This window comes from Stegodyphus dumicola, chromosome 1 (assembly GCF_044657685.1).
Source record: "Stegodyphus dumicola isolate Sdum_Otavi_A_Nest chromosome 1, ASM4465768v1".
NCBI classification, from domain to species: Eukaryota; Metazoa; Arthropoda; class Arachnida; order Araneae; family Eresidae; genus Stegodyphus; species Stegodyphus dumicola.
In genome coordinates, this window is record NC_140768.1 from 286,776,096 (window position 1) to 286,801,137 (window position 25,042).

Sequence of the window (25,042 nt, forward strand, 5' to 3'; positions counted from 1 at the left end):
GCGCGTCTCTCCTTCCAGCAATGGTAAAGCCCTCTTTGTTCAGTTAGGCGGCATTGAACAGGTTTGCGCTTTCGTAAGTTTTTTCCCTAAAGTTCAAACAAATCGAGATATTTGCGATTTATCTATGGGTTGACAGAAAATACACTAAACTCCGTCGACATGAAACATCACGTTGTGTTTTGGATATCTGTTTACGGTAAGTGATTTGTTCTATCGTTTGATACTGCCTATGTCAATACTGCATGGACCCTTTTATCTTTTGTTTAGTTACGTAGCTCGCAGTCTTCATTTTTTTTTTATGCTTAGAATATAAAAATGTTTATTAATTTACTTACGATTCGAGCTAATGAATGAAAGATCATGTGATACAATGACTATCCCCCTTTTCTAATCATATGCTTCATTTAAATGTAATAATCAAATCCAGCTCTCCCACCACTAGGTATTGAATGCGTTTTTTATGCCGATGATATAAAAGCTGGAATATTTTATTTTGTTTACACAAATCGCATTTTATATTAAATTATTGTAATTTTCAAAAGCCTTTTGGGGGGATTTTAAATTTTCTAATGAGTCGTCAGAAAAATTAATTACAATTTATGTACGAAGAAATTGTAAATATGCCTATGTAAATATTTATTTGTGGAAGTTTTAATAAATATAATATAAATACTTTAATAAATGTGTTTCTTGAGAAAAAAGCCCTCTGATTTTGTTCCCGTAATGGACCATTAATTTTTGAATTGTAAAATACGCGTAATGTATCATTTTATTTAAAATATAGGAAGGGAAGATTTATATTGTAATTGACAGCAAATAAATTTATTGTGCTTTCCTAAATGTCTTTACATAAGAGCAAATTGTTTGATAAATTACATTGTCAAGAAGATTATACTTACAGTGTCTCAAAAAAGTGATGGGACACTTGTGCTTTACAAAAGGAAACTGCAATAAAATAAATTTAAAAAACATGTAAACTTTTTTGTGGGTGTGTTTCATACTTAAATTTAGTAACAATTGTTACATAACATACATTTTCTCAAAATATTAAAACATTTATTTAATAAAAATAAAATTGTTTAGAACGGAGCAGAAAATGGCTCACTTAAGTGATGGGACACTTACTTTTCCATCAAATATTTATCCAAAAATTTTACTTTTTAAAAGATTTTAATATTTTGTTGGATATCCTTTTACTTTTAAAACATGATTTAATCTTCTTGGGATGGATTCGACTAATTTTTTTGTGATTTCTGGAGTGATTTTACCCCATTCTTCTTGAAGCACCGATTTTAATTGTTGTTTTGAAGAAATGGTGTGGTTGCGAATTCTTGATTCCAATTCTTGCCAAATATTCCCTATGGGATTTAATTGTGGAGATTGTGGGGGTATTTTTATTATTTCAGGACAGTTATACAGCAGCCAGAGTCTGACGTTCAAAGCACTGTGCTTGGGGTCATTGTCCTGGTAGAATTTAAAATCGTTATGAAGGTTCAATTTTCGTGCTGAAGATTTCAAATTTTGATTTAAAATGTCAATATACTTGTACTGATCCATTATACTGTCAATAAAAACAAGATTACCAACTCCAGCGGACGACATACACCCCCATACCATAACTCCTCCTCCACCATGTTTTACTGTTGGCACCAAGTTCTGTTTTCGAAATTCTTCCCTGGGTTTTCTCCACACCAAGATTCTACCGTCAGAACCAAATATATTAAATTTACTCTCATCAGCAAATATAACTTCATTCCAGTAATCAGAATTCTTATTTATGTTGGATTTTGCGAAAGCCAGTCTGAGTTTTCTATTCTTTTCACTTACGAAGAATTTTTTCCCGGCTGCTCTACCGTGATATCCAGTAGATCGAATTGCTCTTCTAATAGTCTCAGAATTAACAATTACTCCATATAATGCTTTTAAATCAGCAGCAACTTTAGAAGCACTCATTCTTGGATTTTTTTTAAATATTTCGAACGATAATTCGCTTTATTCCATTGGAAAGCTTTGATGGTCGGCCAGGTCTTCTTTTATCCTGAATCATATGATTCTTTTTATATCGTTTAATGATATTGAAAACTGTTAAATGACTGAAGTTAACTGTTTCAGTAGTTTCTCTATTAGATTTTCCACGTTCAATATGCAAATTAATAACTAATTTTCGAATTCCAGGCAAAGTTTCTTTTCTTTTAGCATTCATGGCTGCACAGAGCTAAAAAACACAAAAATTCCAAAACAAACCTGGAGAGAAATACTACAGACGATTTTATAAATTATTGGCAATTGCTTTTGAGTAAAAACAAATACCCCAAAAGATATTTTTATTGCTCACTTCAGACGATTTTTGTTGCATAGTACGTAGTGTTCCATCACTTAAGTGAGCCATTTTCTGCTCCGTTCTAAACAATTTTATTTTTATTAAATTAATATTTTAATATTTTGAGAAAATGTATGTTATGTAATAAATGTTACTAAATTTAAGTATGAAACACACCCACAAAAAAGTTTACATGTTTTTTAAATTTATTTTATTGCAGTTTCCTTTTGTAAAGCACAAGTGTCCCATCACTTTTTTGAGACACTGTACCTGTATATTAATTAATACAGAAACTGTTTGCATATTTTTTAGACGATTTTGCTTTGCGAAAAAAAAAATCGCCTGACTGGAATTTTTTTTTTTTTTTTTCAACTTGAACTATATATTGAAAGTGTATAGTCTGCTATTTTAGAATTTTGTTTTCACGCAAAATGGTGCTTTTGAAGCAGCAGCCTGCGGAAGGCTATGTTTGTACTCTTTCCGAAAAAAATTATTCCTATCTAATTAGTAAAAAATCTGATGTGTACACCACATGACTTCCTTGTACGGAATATTAAATTATACGCATTTTTTCTTGCATTTCATTTAAACTTATTGGATTGCATTAAATTTACTTCGTTGATAGCGCATAAACCACAGTACAATAAATGCATTCTTTAAAATTCACTATATTTGTTTTCCATAGCTACACTCTGGCGCTAGGTTCATTTAACAGCGTTATATTTCGTTCATATTCAGGATGTACAAAATTTAGAACTATAACTCAGAATGCACAAAATTTAGAATTATAACTCAGAATGCACAAAATTTATATCATTTGAAGAATTATCTAATCGTTGCCACATGTTCTATTCAAATACTATAATGATTTTAGAACGATGTATAAAAGAAATTAAGCAAACAAAAGAAAAACGGAACAGTTTTTCACAGACGATTCAATATTTCTCATTTAACTAATTTTGTTCACACTTCGCGACAAAGCAAAAATACGTAAAAAATCAAAATATCTATATTAAAAATTTTGAAGTAAATCTTAAACAGTTATTTCCTCGAAAAATTTCAGAAAGGATTAAGCATAATTTAATTCGCAATAATAAATGAAGGCGTTATCTTTGTTGTTGCGAAGCTTAGTCTCGCTAGATTGGCAACAAATCTACTGTTCCGCTGTTTCAAATGTAAACAAATAAAATAACCTAATTTTTAAATAACATGTTATTTAAAAATTAGGCTTAATCGCACTTAAATTGTTGACAATTCTACAAATATTGCTTGAAGATTTATTAAAGGTATAAAAACCTTAACCGGAAATAAGAACAACATAATTCAAACATTTCTAAAGGAAAAAATGCACAATTTACAAACATATAAGAGTAAAGAAACTGAGATCACTGAGCCTGGTAACAGAATGGATATATATATAAATATATTTATATACGTTTGGTGCGGCCGATTGCAACCAAAATACGAGGTGCACATCTACATGTTATAGCAGTCCTATATACAAAATTTCAACGTTCTGAGGCTACTCGTTTTTGAGTTAGGCGAGATTCATACGTACGTACGTACAAACACCACAAAACATTCTTTTAAGAATTCATTGTAAAGCAGTTTTATAATTTTTTTGGAGGAAAGAGTCTTTTATTCTGTCCTTACGTACAGATGTTACGCAAAAACATCGTTAAATTACATTCGATACCTGTCAAAATGGATATTTTCGTTGAAATATGGTGCCTGAAACTTTTCGCGATTACAGTACTTCCTTTTTACTTCGTACAAGGAAGTAAAAACATAGTTAAAGCCATGATTTTTCGGTATCTAAAGCAACGATATATAATATTTTCAGTAAGAAAGGAAAAATACGTCAAAGTATGGCTTCAAGGAGAAAAGTTGTTCAAAAAACGTATCCAAAGAAAAAAAAACAGAATGTTTCGAATGTTGCAAAGTTAAGATGTTAAAAAAAAAAAAAAAATCTTCGAAGAGCAGTTGCATAATCAATAAAATACTCAGTGTCAACTGTAATCAAAGTGATTATTGCTGATTTGAATCTTAGAAAGTTAAAGAAACGTAATGATGTGCCTCGTCTTTCTCCACGACATGTTGCCGAAAGCAGAACGCGCTGCAGAATTCTCTATGAGAAATACTTACTCGCACAAAAATGCAAAACTGTTGTCTCAGTAGAGGAATCTTGGGTATATTTAAATGACCGCAATAAAAAGAGATCCATTTGTTATCATTAAAAAGAAGAAAAAAAATCTTAGAACATGGTTCAAAGATTCTAAAGAAAGTTTTCCAAAGGGATTTATGATTGCTGTTGGTTTCTGATATATTAACAAAAATTATGGCTCTACTCTTATATGCACCCTAAGGTTGCCAGATGCGGCGATTGCGCTGGTTTTTGGCGCGATTGCGTGTTCTGTTCTACGATAGTTTTGGTGGCGATGTTGGTTTCTGTGGCAACCTTTTTTACATGGAAACTTGGATTCGTTAGTTGGTTCGTGTGGTAATTAAGTGATTTATGACGTGTTGGCAAGATTTTAGTTGCGTGCTTGGTACAACTATTTTCTGGGTCGTTGGAAATTTTACTAGTATTTAGAAGAAGAAGGTTTTGAACGTTTATTTGCGAAACATAGTATCAATAGTGATTCTGGCTGTCATATAAATACGATAGAGATTACGTGGCGGCGTGTTAAAGCGACGTTGCCGATTTATAATCGGAAATGCGATTTGGAGATTTATTTGGTGGTTTATATTTTTTGCCATCGTTGTTCTGAAACGGGAGAAGATGCTTTTAACAAATTTGTGGTGAAATTGTTTTGCTGACGTTTGAAATTGGTATTTCTGCTGTTTGAAGAAGCATTGATTTATGGTAAGTGCATTTTGTTTTATTCTTGTTCTTATTTAGTAGAATGTTATGTTCATTGTTTTTTTAGTATGAATGACTGTCGTTATTGTTGTTTTTTGAATTGTTTGAAATTTCTTTTAGTTTATTTTGTTGATTAGTGCGCAAGCCTAGATTGTGCAATTCGCAGTTTTTTAAAGTTTAAACAGAATGCTGTGTACATGGTATTCTTTGAAATTTACTGTTGTTATGTTAATTTATTTAAGCTAGGTGTGCGTAGTTTGTAGATTCCTTCGCTGCATAGATTGTGCAATTCTGTGATTTTTTTTAAGTTAAAACATGTCACTGTGTGCATGGATTCTTGTCGAGTTAGAAACTTTACGTTTTTGCTATCTAAATTTTTTGTTTTTGTTTCGGATTTTTAGTTTAAATTGTATGTTCAAAACGTGGGCGCGAAAATCGCGTTTTTGCAGACATTTTAGGTTAGAAGTTCGAAATGTAGACAAAAAATTTAGGTAGAAATATGGCGGCATGAATCGCCGCATTTGGCATCCTAAAGGCGCATATAAGAGTAGTTCCAAAATTATATATTCCATCTATGTTTTTGAAATATTATTTAACATATTTGATAAAAAATATATATTTTGATATAATGACAAATAAAAATTAAAGAAAGTGCAGAAAACTGTTAATGTCAATTGCACACATTATCAGAAACATTTTATACCCAATTTTCAAATATGAAATACTTTCCCTTTACCCGCAGTGCCATCATTCAGTAGAACTTCATCAAGGCAAAACAAGAAGCCGCATGTCAAAACCTACTATTCATTTCCTGGAAAAAATAGTACAAGAATCGTGTACCAACGCCATACCCATCCCTCATATCCCTACAAAATCTCCTGATGTATCTATCATCCACGGATATTTTGCGCTTTTGGACTTTTAAAAAGCGGATTGCCCAGAAGTCGACTTCAACCCTCCTTGTATTTTGGAGAGCTATTCAAGAGAAATGGGATCAAGTACCTGTTCCGCTAATAAAAAACTTTAGTATCTCGGAAATTATGGCTTAGAAAGATTGTAAAGAATAAGGGTTATCAAATGGAACATTTGAAACACAAATATATTAGGTAAAATATTTCTGTACATACAATGAAAATCGTCTAAAAAATGTGCGACTAGCCTCAGTATCCATGTAACTTATACGTATACGTATAACAAGCGAACCGTAGAAAACAATTGAGTATAGGAATAAGTGTTTTTATGCAGACAGGTATTACAATTAGTTTTATGTAACAACTAATATGGCAGTTTAGAATATAGCACATGTTCTTTCATTTCTTTCTGCTCCAAATAAAAACACATCGTTTTATATTTGAAAAGTTGTATTAAGAATATTTATGATTCAATTTTAAAATTTCGTTTTAGTAAAGCAGGATTTTTTAATATATAAATATATCTTAATGTTCATAAATATTATGTACAGCTAAATATAATCCTAAGATACAGTGACCAGACATCCCAGACTGTGCGGAATAGTCCGATGTCCCGCATCCCATAAATATTTCCGTATATTGTAAATATAATGATTGCAGGCTACGAAATATATTCAATAAATCAAATAATTGGGTTTTCTAAGAAGAGTTCCTACGTTTTTAAGGAATTCGTTGGCCTCCAAAAAAGATTGGCTTTAGAAAGAATTTCTGATGTCTACTTCAACCAAGCGCGTAGCTAGAGGAGAGCAAGGTGGACATCTGTACCTGGGCGCAGCAACTAGCAGGAGCCAAACTGATGTTACGATATTTTAAAATTAAATATTTTCCATTCTAAGAAAACAGGACGGGGCGCGAAATCCCAGGGGGTGTCAAACTGATGCTACGATATTTTAGAATTAAATATTTTCCATTCTAAGCAAACAGGACGGGGCGCGAAATCCCAGGGGGGGGTCAAACTGATTGTACGATATTTTAGAAATAATTTTCTGTTCAAAGCAAACAGGTGGGGCCCGAAATCTTCAGCTGTCTTCGGACGCTGTAAACCACCCTAGTTACGACTCTGATTCCAGTTGTATTTCATACATTCATATTTGAAAAATGGACAGTAAAATTAAATATCTGAAGAATTTTAAGTGGATTAATAAATAAACCTTGGAATAAGCAAAAGAAATATATAAATGTCTGCAATGTGAATGTTACTGTTGAAATGTAATATTTTGATTTTACTTTTGATGTAAATGATCCAAGGCGATATTTTGGGGTCGCACGAATCAGTCTCCAAAACCAAAACCGTTTATTTATATAAAGGAATAGATAATCATCGCTTCTTCTGGTTGCTGCGCCAGGCACAGTTGTCCCGCTTGTCTCCCCCCTCTAGCTACGCGCCTGGGTGAAGTAGACATCGGAAATTCTTTCACAAGCCAATCGTTTTTTGAAGGCCAACGAGTTCCTTAAAAACGTAGCTTTTCTTCCTAGAAAACCCAATTATTTGATTTATTGAATATATTTCGTAGCCTGCAATCATTATATTTACAATATCTGGAAATATTTACGGGATGCGAGACATTTCTGGGGACATTGGACTATTAATTAATGTCTTAAGATAAGGGGTCCTTAGAAGTTCATGTGAGTTGAGCCCCATCCCCATTTCACTAATCTGTCACTGTAGATCGGTTGTCTTCAAACTGTGCTCTGCGAGGTTCCAAGAGCCAAACTCCGGAATTCCGGGAGTCAAAATGAAATTTCGACAAGAAAATTCTAAAGTACTCACACAGTTTAACTTGTGTTTATTAATCAAAACGTTATGTTTGAATGTTAATCAGTAGCTCCGCGTGTGTGTTGCCGACGTCAGCAGTGATACACGTGCGAGATTGGCTCCGGTTTCTCGCTTGTTCAGTGGATGTGTGGGCCCAAATATTTTTCATAGAGCTATAAACATTTTAATCCTTAGGAAAGCCAAGTCGCCGCTAACCTGTATGTTTAAAACAGCGAAAATCCCGTCCCCATCCATTACCTGTCGAGTCTGCTTTCCCCCCGCCCCGTCCCGTCCATTAACGTACAAAGAGGTGTGAAAATTTCAAATTATATCCTTTCTACTTCCCAACAAAGAAGCTTCCATTAGCCTTTTAGAACAAGCTGTCTGCAATAAACTAATACTGCAGTGCATTTAAGGGAACTGTATCTGCTACTGTACATCTTAGGTGGAGGGAAAAAACAGCATCGCATTCTCGACCGTTTCGGGTGGTTGTGGTCGCCAACAACGTCAAAATTTCTTTCAACATATGTGGGAACAAAAACAAAGCATAGAAACAAGTAAAATGTAGTCCATGAAATTCGACTGCATGTAAACATCAGTAGGGCTAGATTTCGACAGTTTCGGGAAAAAAAAAAAAAAAAAAAAGAATTGCAAGCATACCCCTGTCATTAAATACAGTGCAAGAGTACGTGACACCTGATGCACGAGTTAATGCTATGAAAGTGTAAATTCATAATTTTACGTAACATATTAATCTTTGATCATAAGATGTTAATCTCTGATCTTCTTTAAAAAGTATTTTAAGTTATATTTTTCTAAGGGTGGTATAGGGTTCCCCCAAAAATCATTATAGTTATAAGGGTCTGAATAATTAAAATTATAAGGGTTCGTGAATCGACAAAGTCTGAAGACCACTGCTGCAACAGGAACGAAAAATGTCATGAGTTAGCATATAGTGCTAAAAACATGATTTTGGGATATTGTCTGTGCTAATGGTATGGCCAAACAAACTTAAAAACTGACAAAATATTTTTTAAAAAGTACATACTTTTTAATAGGCTCATTTTGTTACATTGATAAGTAAGCATCATCATAATGTAGAAGACAAATAAAAAAATTTATCCACATAAATATCGTCGGCAAAGGTGCCCCCCCCTTTTTTTTTTTTTTTTTTTTTTGCCTGAGGAGGATAGTTTTTGCAAAGTGAAATAATCCACATTACCCTATAGGTTAAAATAGGGGAAACAAAAGAATTGATTATTTTTTTCTACACAGAGATATAGTCACATTCACGGTCACAAAAAAGATTATGTTTAAAACGATTTTCATTATTGTAGTAATGTTTTTAAAAATTTCATGGTAATATATTTAAAAAAAATTGTATTCCAAGCTGCTTACCCGACTCAGCACATTTCAAATACTGTAATCGTCTCATTCAATCGCCCTTCGCGCTGAATAGCCTTCAAAAAGGACAAAGTACTCTTGGCATCATCAATCGTTCATCGTCAATGAATGCATACATTTTTTAACATCCAATCGCATTTAAAATGAAAGTAAATGCAGTTAGTTTCACATAAAACGATACCAAATTAATGAAAAATCGCAGAACATGAGAAGCTAATCACATTGTATATATAAAATAAATAATTACAGATTTTATATTACCCCTAAAGGGGCGTTGTTTTAGCGTTTTGTATGTTACCTTTGTTTATTAAAGATCATGTTCTTCGCGCAAATTCAACAGCAATATCACAAAATATTTAAAAACAGCACACCTTTAGAATTTCCGATAGACAGTCTCACGCAGTGGAAATAAAGATGTTTTTTCCGTACAGTTTTGCCATTGTTCGCTTTGAAATCGTTGAATTTGTTAATGAAAAATTCGTTAACGTTTTTACAAAATATGAAATAAATGATGAAACAAATTCCAAATTAGAGCATCGAGATGCCCATATTCGAATGAAGGACTACGTTATTCAAAATTTGATGTATCTAGATATCGTCTTCCCCCCCCCAACAATGCAAGAAACATTCGTTTTACATTCATGTGGATTCTTCTTTATTTACTTTCTTTAAATATAAACACAGGGGTTTAATATTTGGCGGCCAACAATTTGAAAAGTGTAATGCCGTTTATAGTGAACCAACCCAAAATGCCAAACGAAATTAATAGCCCTTCTGGCCAAATTGCACCTTTCTGCTAAAAATATCGAACGATCCACATGAATTAATTTTATATCAGTTTGTTAAAAATCCTTTTACACTGAAATTTCGCTTCTTTATAGCCGTAAAAATGTTAATAATGATGAGCATAATAATGTTAAGTTGCGTACTGTAATTTTTAATTATTACCCACCAGTTAAAGGAATACCATGAATAAAAGCCACTTACAAAGTCCTCAATTCGGATTTCTCATTGAGAATTTTGTCGCAAAACCACTTACGTGAAGTGTGGCAATGAACCGGACATGTCCCACTATGCGCGAAACTCGAGGATTTATCGATAAATACTTATAATAAAGTTTACCATAAACCGTTGTTGTTTGACTTCTAAATTAATAAAGTTTACCAGCTAAGATATAAAATTGTAAAGAATTTTTTCTTTTTAATTATCATTTTAGTGCATTATTATTAGTGTAGACCAGTTATTAAATGATGACTATTGGATAAACGTTATAAGTTATTTCAGTATTTATATAATTTGTTTTGTACGTATGTGCCTACATATGTATTTTGCATAACTCAAAAAATCAAACAGGTAGTTGCCGAACGTTGAAATTTTGTATATGCGATTGCTATAACATCCAGTTGAGCATCTCCCTTTTCCGTTGAAATCGGCCGCACTAAACGTATATATATATATATTATTCCCACTCTGTTACCTGCCTCGATGAGCCAAGTTTTCTTCTTCTTAAATGTTGGTAAATTGTGCATTTTGTGCTTTAAAAGTGATTGAATTACATGGTTCTTATGTTCCGATTAAAGTTTCTATGCCTTTAGTTAATCTGCAGGCAATAGTTGTAGAATTATCAAAAATAAAAAATTTTGAGAGGCGTTAGGCTTAACGAGGCCGCCATTTGTTTACATTTGAAAGTCTTAAAAGAATAGTGAGTTAAGTCAGTTGGTGTGAATTCACTAACTTCAGTGTCTTTTTGTACAGTGGGAAGAAAATTCAAGAACAAAATCGTGGCATCCAACCAGTTAAGAAGAAATATATTTTTTTAGGTATATTGATTTTACAAGGTGTTAAATTAGACATATTTTTTGCCACATTTCATTTGAACTTATTTCCTCGAATTTCATTGGAATTTCTCATTCAATTAATTCAGTTCGCACAACTACATGTTATAGCAGTCCTGTATACAAAATTTCAATGTTCTGAGCCTAATCATTTTCGAGTTATGCGACATATACATATATACATAAGTAACGAAAGAATCTCTTATGAATCTATTTTAAATCCTTTTTGCAATCCGTTTTGAGAAAATGAGTCCTCTATTCTGTCCTTACGTCCAGATGTCAGGCAAAAACGTTGCTATCGATAGCGGTTAAAATGGATAGTTTCATTGAAATATGATACCCGAAAATTTTCGCGGTTACAATACTTGATTTAGTTTCGCCCAGTCGGTATAGTATAGTGGTCAGGGAAGCTGACTGCGATGCCGAAGGGCCTGGGTTCGAATCCCGGAGAAGGTATGGTTGTAACTGTCCGCCCCTTCATAGGAAAGGCGATGGTGGCCCACCTTTTAGGTGCCTCCATAATAAAGAGACCACCACATCCGGCCTTATATAGATTACGTTTGTAATTGTTCACGATTTTGTAATTGTTCACAATCTGCCATTGGAAAAAAAAAAAAAAAAAAAAAAAAAAAAAAAAAATACTTACTTTAATTTGTACACGGAAGTAAAAAGGCCTAATAAGCACTAATAAATTTAAAGTAGCAAATTCCTAACAAATTTTGCAAATTATTCTTTTGTTGTCTTAATAGTTTATTCATGGAAACTTAATTTTGTTAATGAACTACAAATTCAAGTGTCTGATTCTTATTTTAGAAAATATGTTAAATTCAATCGTCTTATATCACTGAAAAATTTCTCACTATTCTTAATATGCTAACTTAAAAATGGGGAAAAAAAAAAATCTGAAAGCTTTCAGATTTTACATTACGCCCAAAGGAGCACTTTTTTTTTTTTTTTTTTTAATGTTTTGTGTGCTACCTTTATTTATTAAATATCATGTTTTTCGCACTTAAACCATAAAATTCAATTCCACAGCAATATCGCATGAGCCTATCTTTAGAATGTCCGATACACAGTCTCGCGCGTTACAGCGCGTAAGAGTTTATTATTATAAAAAAAAAAAAAAAAAAAACCTGGGTTTTTTGGAATGAAATATGCATTCGTCATTCAAGGATAATTGTCAGGGCCGCTTCTTGCTACCGACAATAATGCTTATCCGTATCCAAACAAAACAGTGCCAGTTATGCATGCTCTTACATTGACAATCTCATGATTATGTCATGTTTTGCAATTCATTACGGTAATATACGGTAATAAAAATAATTCATTACGGTAAATTAATTCGCTTAGCTGAACAAAAAAAAAAAAGTAGTTCACTAATGACCTACCGAAATCGTCGGAAAATACGCCAAGCATATTTCATTGATTCATTATCATACATAAATGGATGGTCGTGTCGGTGGACAAGTTAATAAAGACATTCGTCTTTCTTTTATCGGATCTTCAAGGCTTGGAGAAATACCCTTTCTTTTTCTTTCGTTTTTAACATAAGGGAGAGTAAGAAAATATTTTTGATCTACTTTGCTTTATGAGCGATGAAGATAGAAGATAATAGATTAAGATTTATTATCCAATTACCGCTCGGCCGCTGCTGGACATACGTATATTTAGAAAAGAGCTAATAAATGCAACTGATTATTAGCCACGGGCTATTAATCTCGAAACGGGATTTTGCGTCTTCCACTATAAACAGATTATACTATAGATTGGAAAATTGCGAGCTCAGCGAGCGTAATAAACCATAACAAATCCTTTTGGGCGGTCGTTAAAATCTGAACTCTTTCAGAATTTTTTTTTTTTATTTTTATTATTTTTTTTTTTTTTTAAATTGTCAGTATGTTTCTGTTTACACGAAAACATCTTCATGACCATATGGTATAACTAATAAAACTCATTTCACTGTTTTAAGAAAATTCGGTAATATTTATGTACAGAATGCAGGGCGTTCTTTAAGGTTATTTATCTTCATTTGAAATTGTTATAATATTGTAACTTAGTTATTCTTAGTTATTCTTATATCGAATTTTTATATTCAACGAAGAGTGTCACCTTCTTTGAAAACTATTTTTTATACACTGCAAATAGTATTATATAACTTGACCTAATTTTATAAAAGGCTTTTGCGCACCATAAAGCGCATTCGTTTTGTAAAATGCAATGGAAAAGAACTACATTACAAAGTTATACATTTGTAAAATTTAAATGCCTGTTTATATTTGTTCCTTAGTTTGCCCGTGCTTGAATTCTACCGCAAAACGATTCAATTCACGTTGCCGCACTATGCAATACATTTTCAGGTCTTCATTTTAAGGTTTTCTATTTTTAGCAAGAAATAAACGTAACTTTTGAAACAGGCGGAAAATATTTTTGAAAATAATCTGTAGCAAACAGGTATTTTGTGTTGCAATGCAAATACGTAATCAAACAGTAATGCAATAAGAAAGATCACAGTAAAATTTTACTTGTAGCTTTCTCAAAGTAATTTTTCAAATACCTTTTAAAATTAAAAGTAATAGTCACACTTTATATATGTAAAGAATTCAAGATGTGATTATTTTTTGAGAACACAACTATATTGTTAACGAACTGCAAAATTTCGGTGTTTTGAGTTGAGCATTTAAACCATAAAATTCAATTTAACAGCAATATCACAAAATAATTTAAAAAGAGCATATCTGAGGAATTTCCGATACACAGTCTCGCGCGCTGGAGATTATTTTTTTTCCCCCCGTACAGTGTTGCCATTGTTCGCTTTGAAATCGTGGAGTTTCTGAATCCAAAACTCATAAATGCGTTACAAAATATGAATTATATAATAAAACAAATTCTAAATTTGGGCTTCCAGATGCTCATATGCGGGTGGAGACGTACGTTATTCAAAATTGGATGGCTCTAAGTACCTTTGTTTTATCACAATGCGAGAAACATACATGCATTTATGCAGATTCTCCATTCTTTAATTTCTTTAGCTGTAATATAGGGCTCTAATATTGGGTGGTAACAATTTGGAAAGTGAAACGGACATTTATAGTAAACCGACGCAAAATGCCTAAACGGAAATTATTAAATTGACTTTCTGGGCAAATTATCCCTTTGGGCTAATAAATACGAGAGAGGATCAAACATTAATTCCCGCTATTCCGAGCTCCTAAAGCATAGCCGGGACAAAGTCAGTTACCTCAGGTGAATGGCTAAGAGGAGCGCCAAATTAGATATGAAGTTTTAAAAATACATTTAAAAAATAAATTATGCTGGTTAATTTTCAAATATTTCGAGAATTATGTTTACAAAATATCATATTTAAAGCAATAAAAGGGCGTTACAGTTTCGAACACCTGTGTATTCACGTGATTTTTTAAGAGTTTATGAAATCAACTCAAACGCATAATTAAATAAAGATGATTTAATATTTTAAATGAGATTGTCAAAACATTAACACGCATTTTATATAGCTTTCAGCTTGTCATTCTTGCTTTAGATTTGTATACTCGAATTTAAATACGGAATGAAGTAATAAATATTACAATGGATTGAAACTAATAGCTTAAATTAAGCCAATCAGTTAAAAATTTTACACCTTGAATTTAACACTGCAAAGAACAAAAGGTAAGTAAAGTTTTGCAATAAAAACATTAACTTTATACTTAAGTATGTTATATACAAAATGTCTGTTAACTGCATGCTTAGTTTTGTCTGATTTATTTAATTATGGCAAAGCACTCGTGGACTATCTACCTAAAGGGAGGATGCCTTCGCGAAGGGCTTTCTAAGAGAAACTGTCTAGTATACTCGTTACACACAGAGAAAACTACGAAAACAGCCCTTCGGCCAGTCCGTTGGCCAGGATTTAAAACCCCGTACCAAACTACTAGTGTTCAGCGGCTTTACCATACGGCCGCTGGTGGGATAGCTTCATGCTTAACATAGGGATTTATTTATTTATTTATTTAGGACGCAGTCCGGCCCGCCTGACATGCGAAGCTCGTCTTATGACACGAAGGAGCTGCGCCCATATTACATAACACACACACACACGCACACACACACACACAGAAAGGGCTTTCTAAGAGAAACTGGCTAGTATACTCGTTACACACAGAGAAAACTACGAAAACAGCCCTTCGGCCAGTCCGTTGGCCAGGATTTAAAACCCCGTACCAAACTACTAGTGTTCAGCGGCTTTACCATACGGCCGCTGGTGGGATAGCTTCATGCTTAACATAGGGATTTATTTATTTATTTATTTAGGACGCAGTCCGGCCCGCCTGACATGCGAAGCTCGTCTTATGACACGAAGGAGCTGCGCCCATATTACATAACACACACACACACACACAAAAAAAAAAAAAAAAAAAAAAAAAATTACCATACAATAGTAAATCAAGCTATAAAATAATCAAGCATCGTCTTATTGGTTTTTATAGTACAAAGCTTGTGTATAGGAATTGGTAGTTGAAACTTTGGCTTGTTCAGATTTATCCACTTTATCTGTAATTTCCGTATTATGTAGATCTGCATTTTTCAGGTTATCAAGAATTGTAATTAGTTTTCCTTGCAATCTTTGTGATATGACGTGTGGCCCAGTAGAACGAGAGATATAGAACTGTTCCATTTCCCGCCCCCCCGCCCGCACTGTAGAGCAAGGTTTCTGAAACTGTGATTCGCGACCCCTAAGGTGGGTCGCTGGACCTGCAGCAAGGCGTCGCCAAAAATTTTACCAGTTTTGATATTTCTTTAACTTATTATAATAATTTTACAATTACCAAATATTTTTACTGAATGTATCTAAAAATAGATAAAGATAAGACAATAATACAGATAAAGAAAAAAACGAAAACGTTTCACCGCATTTCTTTTATGTATAATGTATAAAGCGCACATATAAACGTTCATTTTACTTGCTTTGCACGTGACGCTGTCATTGCATCTCTTACTTATTAAAATTTTCACATTGTTCTATGTCTTAAAACTAGAAATTAATGACCTAAAACTGCAATAGTATATTACAGTAAAAGTGAAAAAAATTGAGTTTCACTCACGCGTGTGTCGGATTTGCGCAATACTTATGGGGTCTCACAAAATTTTTGTAAATATTATGGAATCCTAGGGGATCGCGAAAAAATCTCAATGATAAAAAAGGGTCGCGACTGAAAAACGTTTAAAAAACCCTGCTGTAGAGAAATCCGCACAGAGAAGAGGAATTCTGTGACTAATCGATGCTTCCAAACACGCACACAGGGTTGTCGCCTTTCAGTGCTTAAGCAGAGTGGAAAGCTCCTTGAGAGGATTATAACCGTTGTTGAAAGGTATAATTAATCACACTGAACCAACATTCATTTCTTGTGGCCTTCCAATAGTATGCACCTGCCATGGGCTTCTCTCATAAACCACGCAGCAGTGGGTAAGTGATGTTCACCTTATTATTAAGCACTTTCAATCAATATTACTGGATTAGTAAACACACGACACATTGAAAAGATTCTGTGGTGAGTAAGGGATGAGAAAATGCTCGAAAAGCTGCAGATGATGATAAAATCTAAACAATCCTGAAAGTTAGAGGAGGATGCTATCCCTTGCATGATGCAGAAATGTATTCCTCCCACGTTGCACACACGAAAGCTATCAAACTGTGATTAGTTGTCCTTGCCAAAATAGGATGAGCTATGCCCTGTACTGAGCTCACGTTTTCCTGAGATTGTCACACGGGTCTCTTAAGTAGCGTCTGAAAGGAGGTCGATGATGAGGTCAATAAGTTAGTCACGGATTGGTTTACCCGCCAGGTCTTTAACATACGTTAATTTTTTCAGTCGTTCATTAGTTTTATGTGGGCATACTTGCCTAAATCGTCAACGGCAATTTTATTGCCATTTTCATTTCAATGAATCAAGTCGTACTAGGAACAGCAAAAATTACCAGACGTTCTATCATGCGTTTTAAATTATGTGTAACTTGTGACAAGCCACCGCCTTTCACACAACACACACATATATATATATGTCATGTTTTATTGCGTAGAGGAAGGAATTCGGCCCTACAATTTCGGGCCCCTGAAGACACCCTATTGCGTAGCCGGAAGGATGAATGCACAAACCAAAAACCTCCAGATATGGCCGTCTCGAAACAGAAATTTATTGCATGATAATTCACAGCACATCATCTTTCTGTAAATAGTCAATCATAGTTGAATGTATTATTTTCCATGTACACGGGTTTTAAAGTACGATGTCATCTTAATGCAAGTAAGCAACAGCGTGGATTTGGGAGCGTTTTGCCAGGAGGAAAGCGTAGTCAAAAAGTTTCAGTTCCGAGTTAGAAAGTTTTGGTTTACAATTATTTGATTGGGCTAAAGGTATCTGGATTAAGCATTACGTAGGATCGCATGATTAATTTGAATGACGCAGTTTAGACTTATAGCGCTATTTTTAAGACAGAGAGAGGAAGTCCCCAAATTAAATAAAAAATAAAAGAGGTTATAGCCAATTAAATTTAGAAGTTTGCTTCCATATTTTTTATCTTACAAATATATATATATATATATATATATGCGTAGATTCGTTTCTTTTCTAATATTTTACAGCTTCAATAATGACTATTCTTTAGAGCAATGTTTTTTCAACTAAGGGTCGTAAATCGAAATTTTGGGGTAACAAAAACTGAATTCGATAGTTGAATTTAACGAAACTGCATTCATAGACTTTTAAAGAAAGTACATTTAATTTATATTATTGAGATTAGCCTTATAAAGACATTACAATTAATTACCTGTTATATAAAGTGCAAAATGAATTTACAAAGCGATTCAAACCTAAAACTAAGTAGTTAAACATACAGGTAAGTAAAACTAAGTAAACTATAGTAAAGCATACAGGAGCACGCGCATTTAATAAATAGATATCTCGTAATTTATATTTAACTTTAATAAATGCAATTGTGTATTACCTATAACTGTAGTTCTACTCGTTTGCTTTCCAGAAACCCCGAGAAAATAAAAATTACCAGAATGTTCTCGTGCATGATTAAAAAGCTTTAAAAAGTCTGGAGAACTTTAGTGAGCTGTTGTGTTTACTTAGCTGCTGTAAATTTTGAGATTAAATTAGCTTTGAGCTTTGAATTCTGTTCTATTTAACGTTTTAGTAGTTTAAAATATAACTACTGCGTGATATCTGTGCGGAAACATTTCAGCATTTTGCTTTATTTCTTTTGATAAGAATAAATATTATTAACTTTTCATCAGACTTGTGCATTCAATCTATTACGAACCCATGCACACGCAACAGTAGGATGGCCTATATCTACAGCAATTATAAGTAGATAGTGCTATCTGTGTGGTTATTATTTACTATGCAAACACTTAAGAAAATGTTTTGGATATTTGTTGTACCTTAAAGAATAATATTCAATGTCTTTTTCTTGAGGGGGTAATTTTAAGGAAGCAATTCTTCCTTTTACAAACCATAGCAGAGAATAATTTTTTCTCTTCAGAGAATAATTTTTTCTCTTTTGCATTCGCTTGCAGAAATACATATTCAACATATGCTGAAGATAGTCTAAGTTTCATGAGTAAGAGAATTCTAAAATGTTGGTACTTAAGTCGAGAAAATATCATTGTTGACCTTAAAACTAAATGTCGCATTCACAAAAACTCAGAAAATGTAATAGTTATGGCCTACATTTATTTTCAATACATATTTAACATTTCAGACAAATGTGAGAGAAGTCTTGAAACGTATAATCACATAATTATATGTGAAGATTTAATCCATCCTCCAATTAGATCACTGAATAAGTTATTTTCAGTTTTTCACATTATATACGGCAAAATAAATACAATATACAGTGTGTTATATAGAATTTCTAAAGTGTTGTATGCAGACGTTGCGCCGTTCAAAACAGGCATAACATTAGTAGCATCCATGAGGCAAACTGTTTAGTTTCTCGAATAGAAATTTTATTACTTATAAATGGGTTGTTTTTGAGCCCCATCGATGTACTATTTTTACTTTGCTCGTGCAGTATTCAGTTTTAATTCTTGCCTATATTTATATCCCGTCATAAAATGTATTCCCCATTCTTATTTCAGACGTATTAAAAACTCATCTTCTGTTTTTTCTAGTGAACTGCTTCTTAGTATTTATTGATTAAGCAGTTTGAAGTGAATACTATAGTAAAAAGAACTTTTAATTCTATATTAAAATTAGTGATTTACTACGAGTGACCCCTTACTGCCAAATTGCCCAGGTTTGAATCCCGGAGAAGATATGAATGTTGTAAATGTGTAGTGTCTCTGCGGCCTGGGGGCACTCTAAATATATGGCGAGCCAAAAGTCCTCTCGTGTAGTTTGGTGGTAAGAAAGCTGGTGTGGGAGACCCTCGGACCGCTTCCCCCCCCCGGAGTGCTTTTCCTCAAAACTGGGATGGAAATGGACAAATTCCTACTGTTAACTATGTTGCTCAAGGGTCTTGCCAATGACAGATGGCAATCTTGTACACTCTGTACTTGTACTACCCTTGTACTTGCCGCAATCTTCTACTCCCTGCTAGGGTAAGCTTCGTGGGATTTTTCCGATTAGGTTAGATTAGTGAGATTAGTGACAACAACAAAAAAACTGTGATGTATTGAATTTCATAAAATGGCAAAATTCGAGATTTGTATAGTGGTGAAAATTTTCGATTAAATTTATTTTTAATCTCGATAACATGCAAAAAAATTATTTCGTACAATTTTTTCTTTTTTAAATATTATTTATTCATTATATATTGAAATTTAAATGTAATATATTCCGCATTTACAGATAATGCAAACTGGCATCATCATGGTGCAGAAATCATGAATATATGTTTTTCCCTTCAAAACCGCAGCAGTTTCTAACATGTACAAATTAAGCACATAAAGCTAACATACAATTGAAAAGTATTTAGAATCGAAAATATAAGCAATTGTCTTTTTCTTTAATTGCATAATATATATTGAAAGTTTTGTAATGTTGTCTTTCACACGCCGGCTTCCAGTTTTTCTTCATCATTACTTTCCGTTGATGCGTCACTGTGGTAAATTGTTGTTTACGAAAAATTGAGTTATTTTCACTGTTCGATATGCTTTGAAGCGTGAAAGAAACTAAAAAAATGAGTGTGTAAAGATTTCAGAAGGAGGAGTTTTCTCACCACATCCATCAGTTTAGTCGCGTGTTTTGTGTCGCTTTCGCTTCATTATTCTCTCAAGATTCGTGAAGTGTCAAGAGAACAAACGGTTTTTGAATTCTTAATGATTGCCGACTGCAACGAAAACTTTGATGATACTGAATTCTTACAAATACATATTTTAGGTGATGATTACTGTATGGGATGTATTTTGTAATACATGTTCTTTAATGTACAAAAATTAAATGACTATTTTGAAATAATTTTCTTGGTAGTAGTATAGACTTTTGTAAAATTTATAGATTTTAAAATTACGAATTTTGAAATTTTAGATAAAGTTTAAAAACTGGAAAAAAAATTTAAAGAAATGTTTAAAAAAAATCTGAAAGTGTTTCAGATTTTATTTACGCCGAAAGGGGCTTTTTTTAACGTTTTGTGTGTTACCTTTATTTATTAAATATCATGCTCTTCGCACTTAAACCATAAAAATAATATCACAGAATAACTTAAAAGAGCATAGTTTTAGAATTTCCGATACACAGTCTGGCGCGCTGGTGATAATTTTTTTTTTTTTTATTTTCGTACAGTGGTGCCATTGCTCGCTTTGAAATCGTTCCGTTTCTTAATCAAAAACTCATAAATGCAAAATATGCAATAGGTAATAAAACAAATTAAAAATTCGCGCTTCCTGATGCCCATATTCGAGTGGAGACGTGCGTTATTCAAAATTGGATGGATCTACGTACCGCTGTTTCATCACAATACGAGAAACATACATACAGTTATGCAGATTCTTCATTACTTAATTTCTGTAAATATAATACAGAGCGATAATATTTGGTGGCAATAATTTGAAAAGTGAAACGCCAAAAAATGCCAAAACGAAATTAATAGCACTTCTGGGCTAACTCCCTTTGGGCTAATTATAATTCTAAAGCAAAGGTTAATCGTTAAATGCATTAAGCATGGAATTCTGAAGTTGAATTCTGTTTTGCAAACTTTTCGTAGTCTTCTTCACCACTTCTTTAGAATAATAATCTCATTTTTTAATAGAAAGTATCTTAATCTTTGCTTTCATGTAAATAACTTTTATTATCTGTTTCGTACTATCTGCAATATACAAGTGGTAAGGATATCCATACCATACTCTGGGCAACATAATGTTACTTCTCCTATTTTGTAGATCCTGCTTTCGCAAGATTGAAGTCTTATCATCAGGATTTACAGCTTTTGAGCAGTTTTAATCGAAAGTAAAAAAAAAAAAAAAAATAAAATAAAAATAAAGTTCACTGAGACGCTTCTTACCTACGCACCCCTGAGTAGGCGTGCAATTTACTTGTTGACTGGTCTTCAAAGAAGCGGCACAATAACCTTGCGTTGCAACTGACACATATGGGTGTGGCATTCCGGGCATGCATGACGTATATGAGTATGAATCGCCATGTCGAATCATAAGCATGTAGACGAAAGTAAAAAAGCTGAGTTTGGTAGTGAGAAACAAATTTCAGTCACGTTCTCATCAAATTTCTGAAACATTTTTAGAGAAGTTCAACTTAACATATAACTTTAAAAAATAATGTTCTCTTCGGATATATTTTGATGATAAAAAATAATATATTTTGTACACGAAAAAATTAATACGTAACTCCATATTTGAGCAAGCTGTTAATTCTTTTATTTATATACTAGCGGAAGTGCCCGGTGCCAGTTAAGTTAGATTGAGAGTGATACATCTAACAAAAGAAAGAACAATTACCGCTGTAATCCTTCTCTATTAACGATGCAAAAAATACGATTCGTAGTCATACGTTTTTCATTCTGATGCGATTTGGAAACCACATAAAAAATTTCGATAGAAAAATAAACTACTCGTAATTCTGTCTCATTATATCAGCAACAATGGCATGTAGTTTTTAATGATTTTCGTCTTTCTAATCAAATGGTTGTAAAAGCTGAAGTTCCATCCAATATTTCACCTATATTCAATTTTAGATGATTAAATGTTGCAAAAAATTGATCAGAAATCAATAACGCGAACAAACAGACATTCTTCTTTATATATATAGAGAGAGAGAGCGAGTTTGTAAAAATTACGAATTTTTGATTAACAAACTCTACGATGTGAAAGCGAGTAGTAGCAACACTTTCCGAAATAAAGCAATTTTCTCTCCAACTCGCGAGACTGTTGCCACTCGGAAAAATGAGTGTAAAAATGAGCGCTTTCAGAGTTTTTAATTAATATTTCGGCTGATTAAAGTTGTACGAAGATGGAAATAGTCGAAATGGATTCCCACGAATTTTTGGAATCGGGAATAATGTATTCGATGTTTGACAACGCTATTTTTATTTCATCGTAAAACTTCGAATTTTTATTAACGAACTCTAGGATTTGAAAGCGAGCAGTGGCAAAAATTTTCGACATAAATCGGATTTTCATCTCTAGCTTGCAAGACTGTTGCGGTTCGAAAAAATGAATGGAAAATTATCGTTTTTCCGAGTTTTTAATTAATATGTCTGATTTTAGCTACTTGTTTTTTGGGGGAAAAGTGGACGTCGACCTTTTCCAGGACCCAGAAAATAATCGTAGAAAGTTTGACGACGATAGTTATATTAGTGACTGAGTTGTTAAAAGAGGACAAACACACAGATTATCTTCTTTATATGTATAGATTTATTTGTGTGTATACTAATTGGTGATAAAATGCAAGAAAAGCGTTACATTGATTCGTCGAGCATGAAATGTAGAATTTTCCGCGAAAAAAAAATGAATTTTTAATATGCTAAACATAATTTTCAATTTAAAACTTTCTTTTTCTGCTTCCCAGACGGAAAACGGAATAGTGACTCTGACTGCCGTATTGAAGGGTCTGAGTTCGAATCTCGGAAAAGGCATGGATGTAATTTGTCTGTACTTTCAAAGGAGGTAACGGTGACCTACCTAATAGGTGCCTCCGTAATAAAGTGACCATTGCTTCTCGCCTTCATAGTGGCCATTGCCTATAAACTTCTAGAGCCCGTCATCGGGAGGGAGGAAATAAAACCGCGTATTTCAAAGTAATTCCCCACCGCTCTTCTCGATGTTTCTATTCGAAGGGTTCTAAAGATTTCAGAGATTCGAGATAAATATCTGGTTAAAACCACTTAAAGAATTATTAATCGATTAACAGATAAACCAGAATTCTACAGTCTTCCCCGAGCCCGCCATGGGAGGGGGGAGGGAAATTGCGAGGTCTTAGAATTTAACGGTCACCTAAAAGAAACCCTTTTGGTTACGCTTCCGCTTAGCTTGCATTTGTTTTCCCATGCTAGCTGCATTATTAAGCATAATTTTTTTTACACTTACGCCGTATACAATTCAACAGCAAAATCAAAATATTTTTATTTAACAAAATTTAGAATTCCTAATGCAGTGTTATAAGTATTGGCGTGCAATTTTTATTTTTTTCTCAGTTCAGCATATCATTATTCAGTTTTCTTAGTGTAATGGCTAACAATTTTTTTTTCATTATTAATGTTTCCTGTGTTGACTTTATTTATTAAAGATCACAATTTTCCCACTTACGCCACACAAAATCCAATTCAACAGCAAAGTCTCCAGATATTTAAAAACAGCATATCTTAAGAATTTTGGATAGACATTCTCGCGAGCTGGAGATAAAAATGTTTTATTCCGTACAGTCTTGCCACTTTTCGCTTTCAAACCGTTGACTTTGAGCAATTCATTAAAGTTTTACAAAATATGAAATGAAAAATAAAACCAGGAGTTGTTGCACCGCTGAAAAGTCCAACACAAGGATGTAGGTTAGCTTTTGTGTATGTCTAGCAGTCGTGGAACCTTTCTTCAAACACATGCACGGGTGTGTGTCCATCCAATATAATGCCTGCCCAAACTATGATATCTCCTTAATGATCCTTTTCCCTGATGAAAGAGGGATATTACCGTGTTTCAGGATCTCTCCAGAGACTTGTACGTCGAGAACCAGTGTACAGGTTGAATCTCAACTCATACATAAAAAGCGTGATGTTCCACTGAAGTTTGAGGCGTATTTTGTCTGCGCCATGCTAAATGCGCTCTCTTGTATGTTGTAGTGAGCGGGAATCAAACAGCGGATCTTCTGGCATACAGCCTCATGTCATGACAGCTGACGTGAGAGTTCTGAAGCTGTAGCAGTCGTACCTCGCTGTGCTGGAAGTGCCAAATAACCATCGTCATTCGTCGTTGTGGATCTTGGACAACCTTATCTAGATCTTCTCGATATGCCCTGAAACTGGTTCCACAAATTGCAGATAACACTGGGAGTTACATTGAGCTCTGTATCCATCTACTTATGCGAGAATCACGGCGAATGTCGTGAAGGAGTACGAGCACACGAATTGCCAAAAACCTCTCATGCTCAACAGTCACAGCTCCACAGACAAGCACGTATACGCTATACGCATACCTGTTCAACTTGGAATATTTGCATAATTCTTCGGCAACATTAGTACCTTTACTAGTTCAATACTTTTCGTAAATATCGAAATAATTTCCATATTCTTTTAATTTTGCGCAGTGTAATTTTGAATTTGGAACAGGCGATGAAACATTCATCTGTTCCTTTGAATCCGAAGCAAAACCAAAAATATATCTTAAGGTCAGCGTTTCTTAAACTAGTATGGATCATGACCAGTCTTGAAAATTCAATTCAGGTACGT

The 25,042-nt window shown here is 33.5% G+C and overlaps 1 protein-coding gene across 1 annotated transcript in view; it reads left to right on the forward strand.

The window, feature by feature from the left end:
• The window catches only part of LOC118193190 (uncharacterized), a 101,232-nt gene continuing 76,190 nt past the window's right edge, over positions 1-25,042 (forward strand). Inside the window, exon 1 of the mRNA XM_035364240.2 lies at positions 1-196. Coding sequence (XP_035220131.2) covers positions 160-196 — 37 coding nt within the window. The 5' untranslated portion in view covers positions 1-159. The remainder of the gene's footprint in view (positions 197-25,042) is intronic.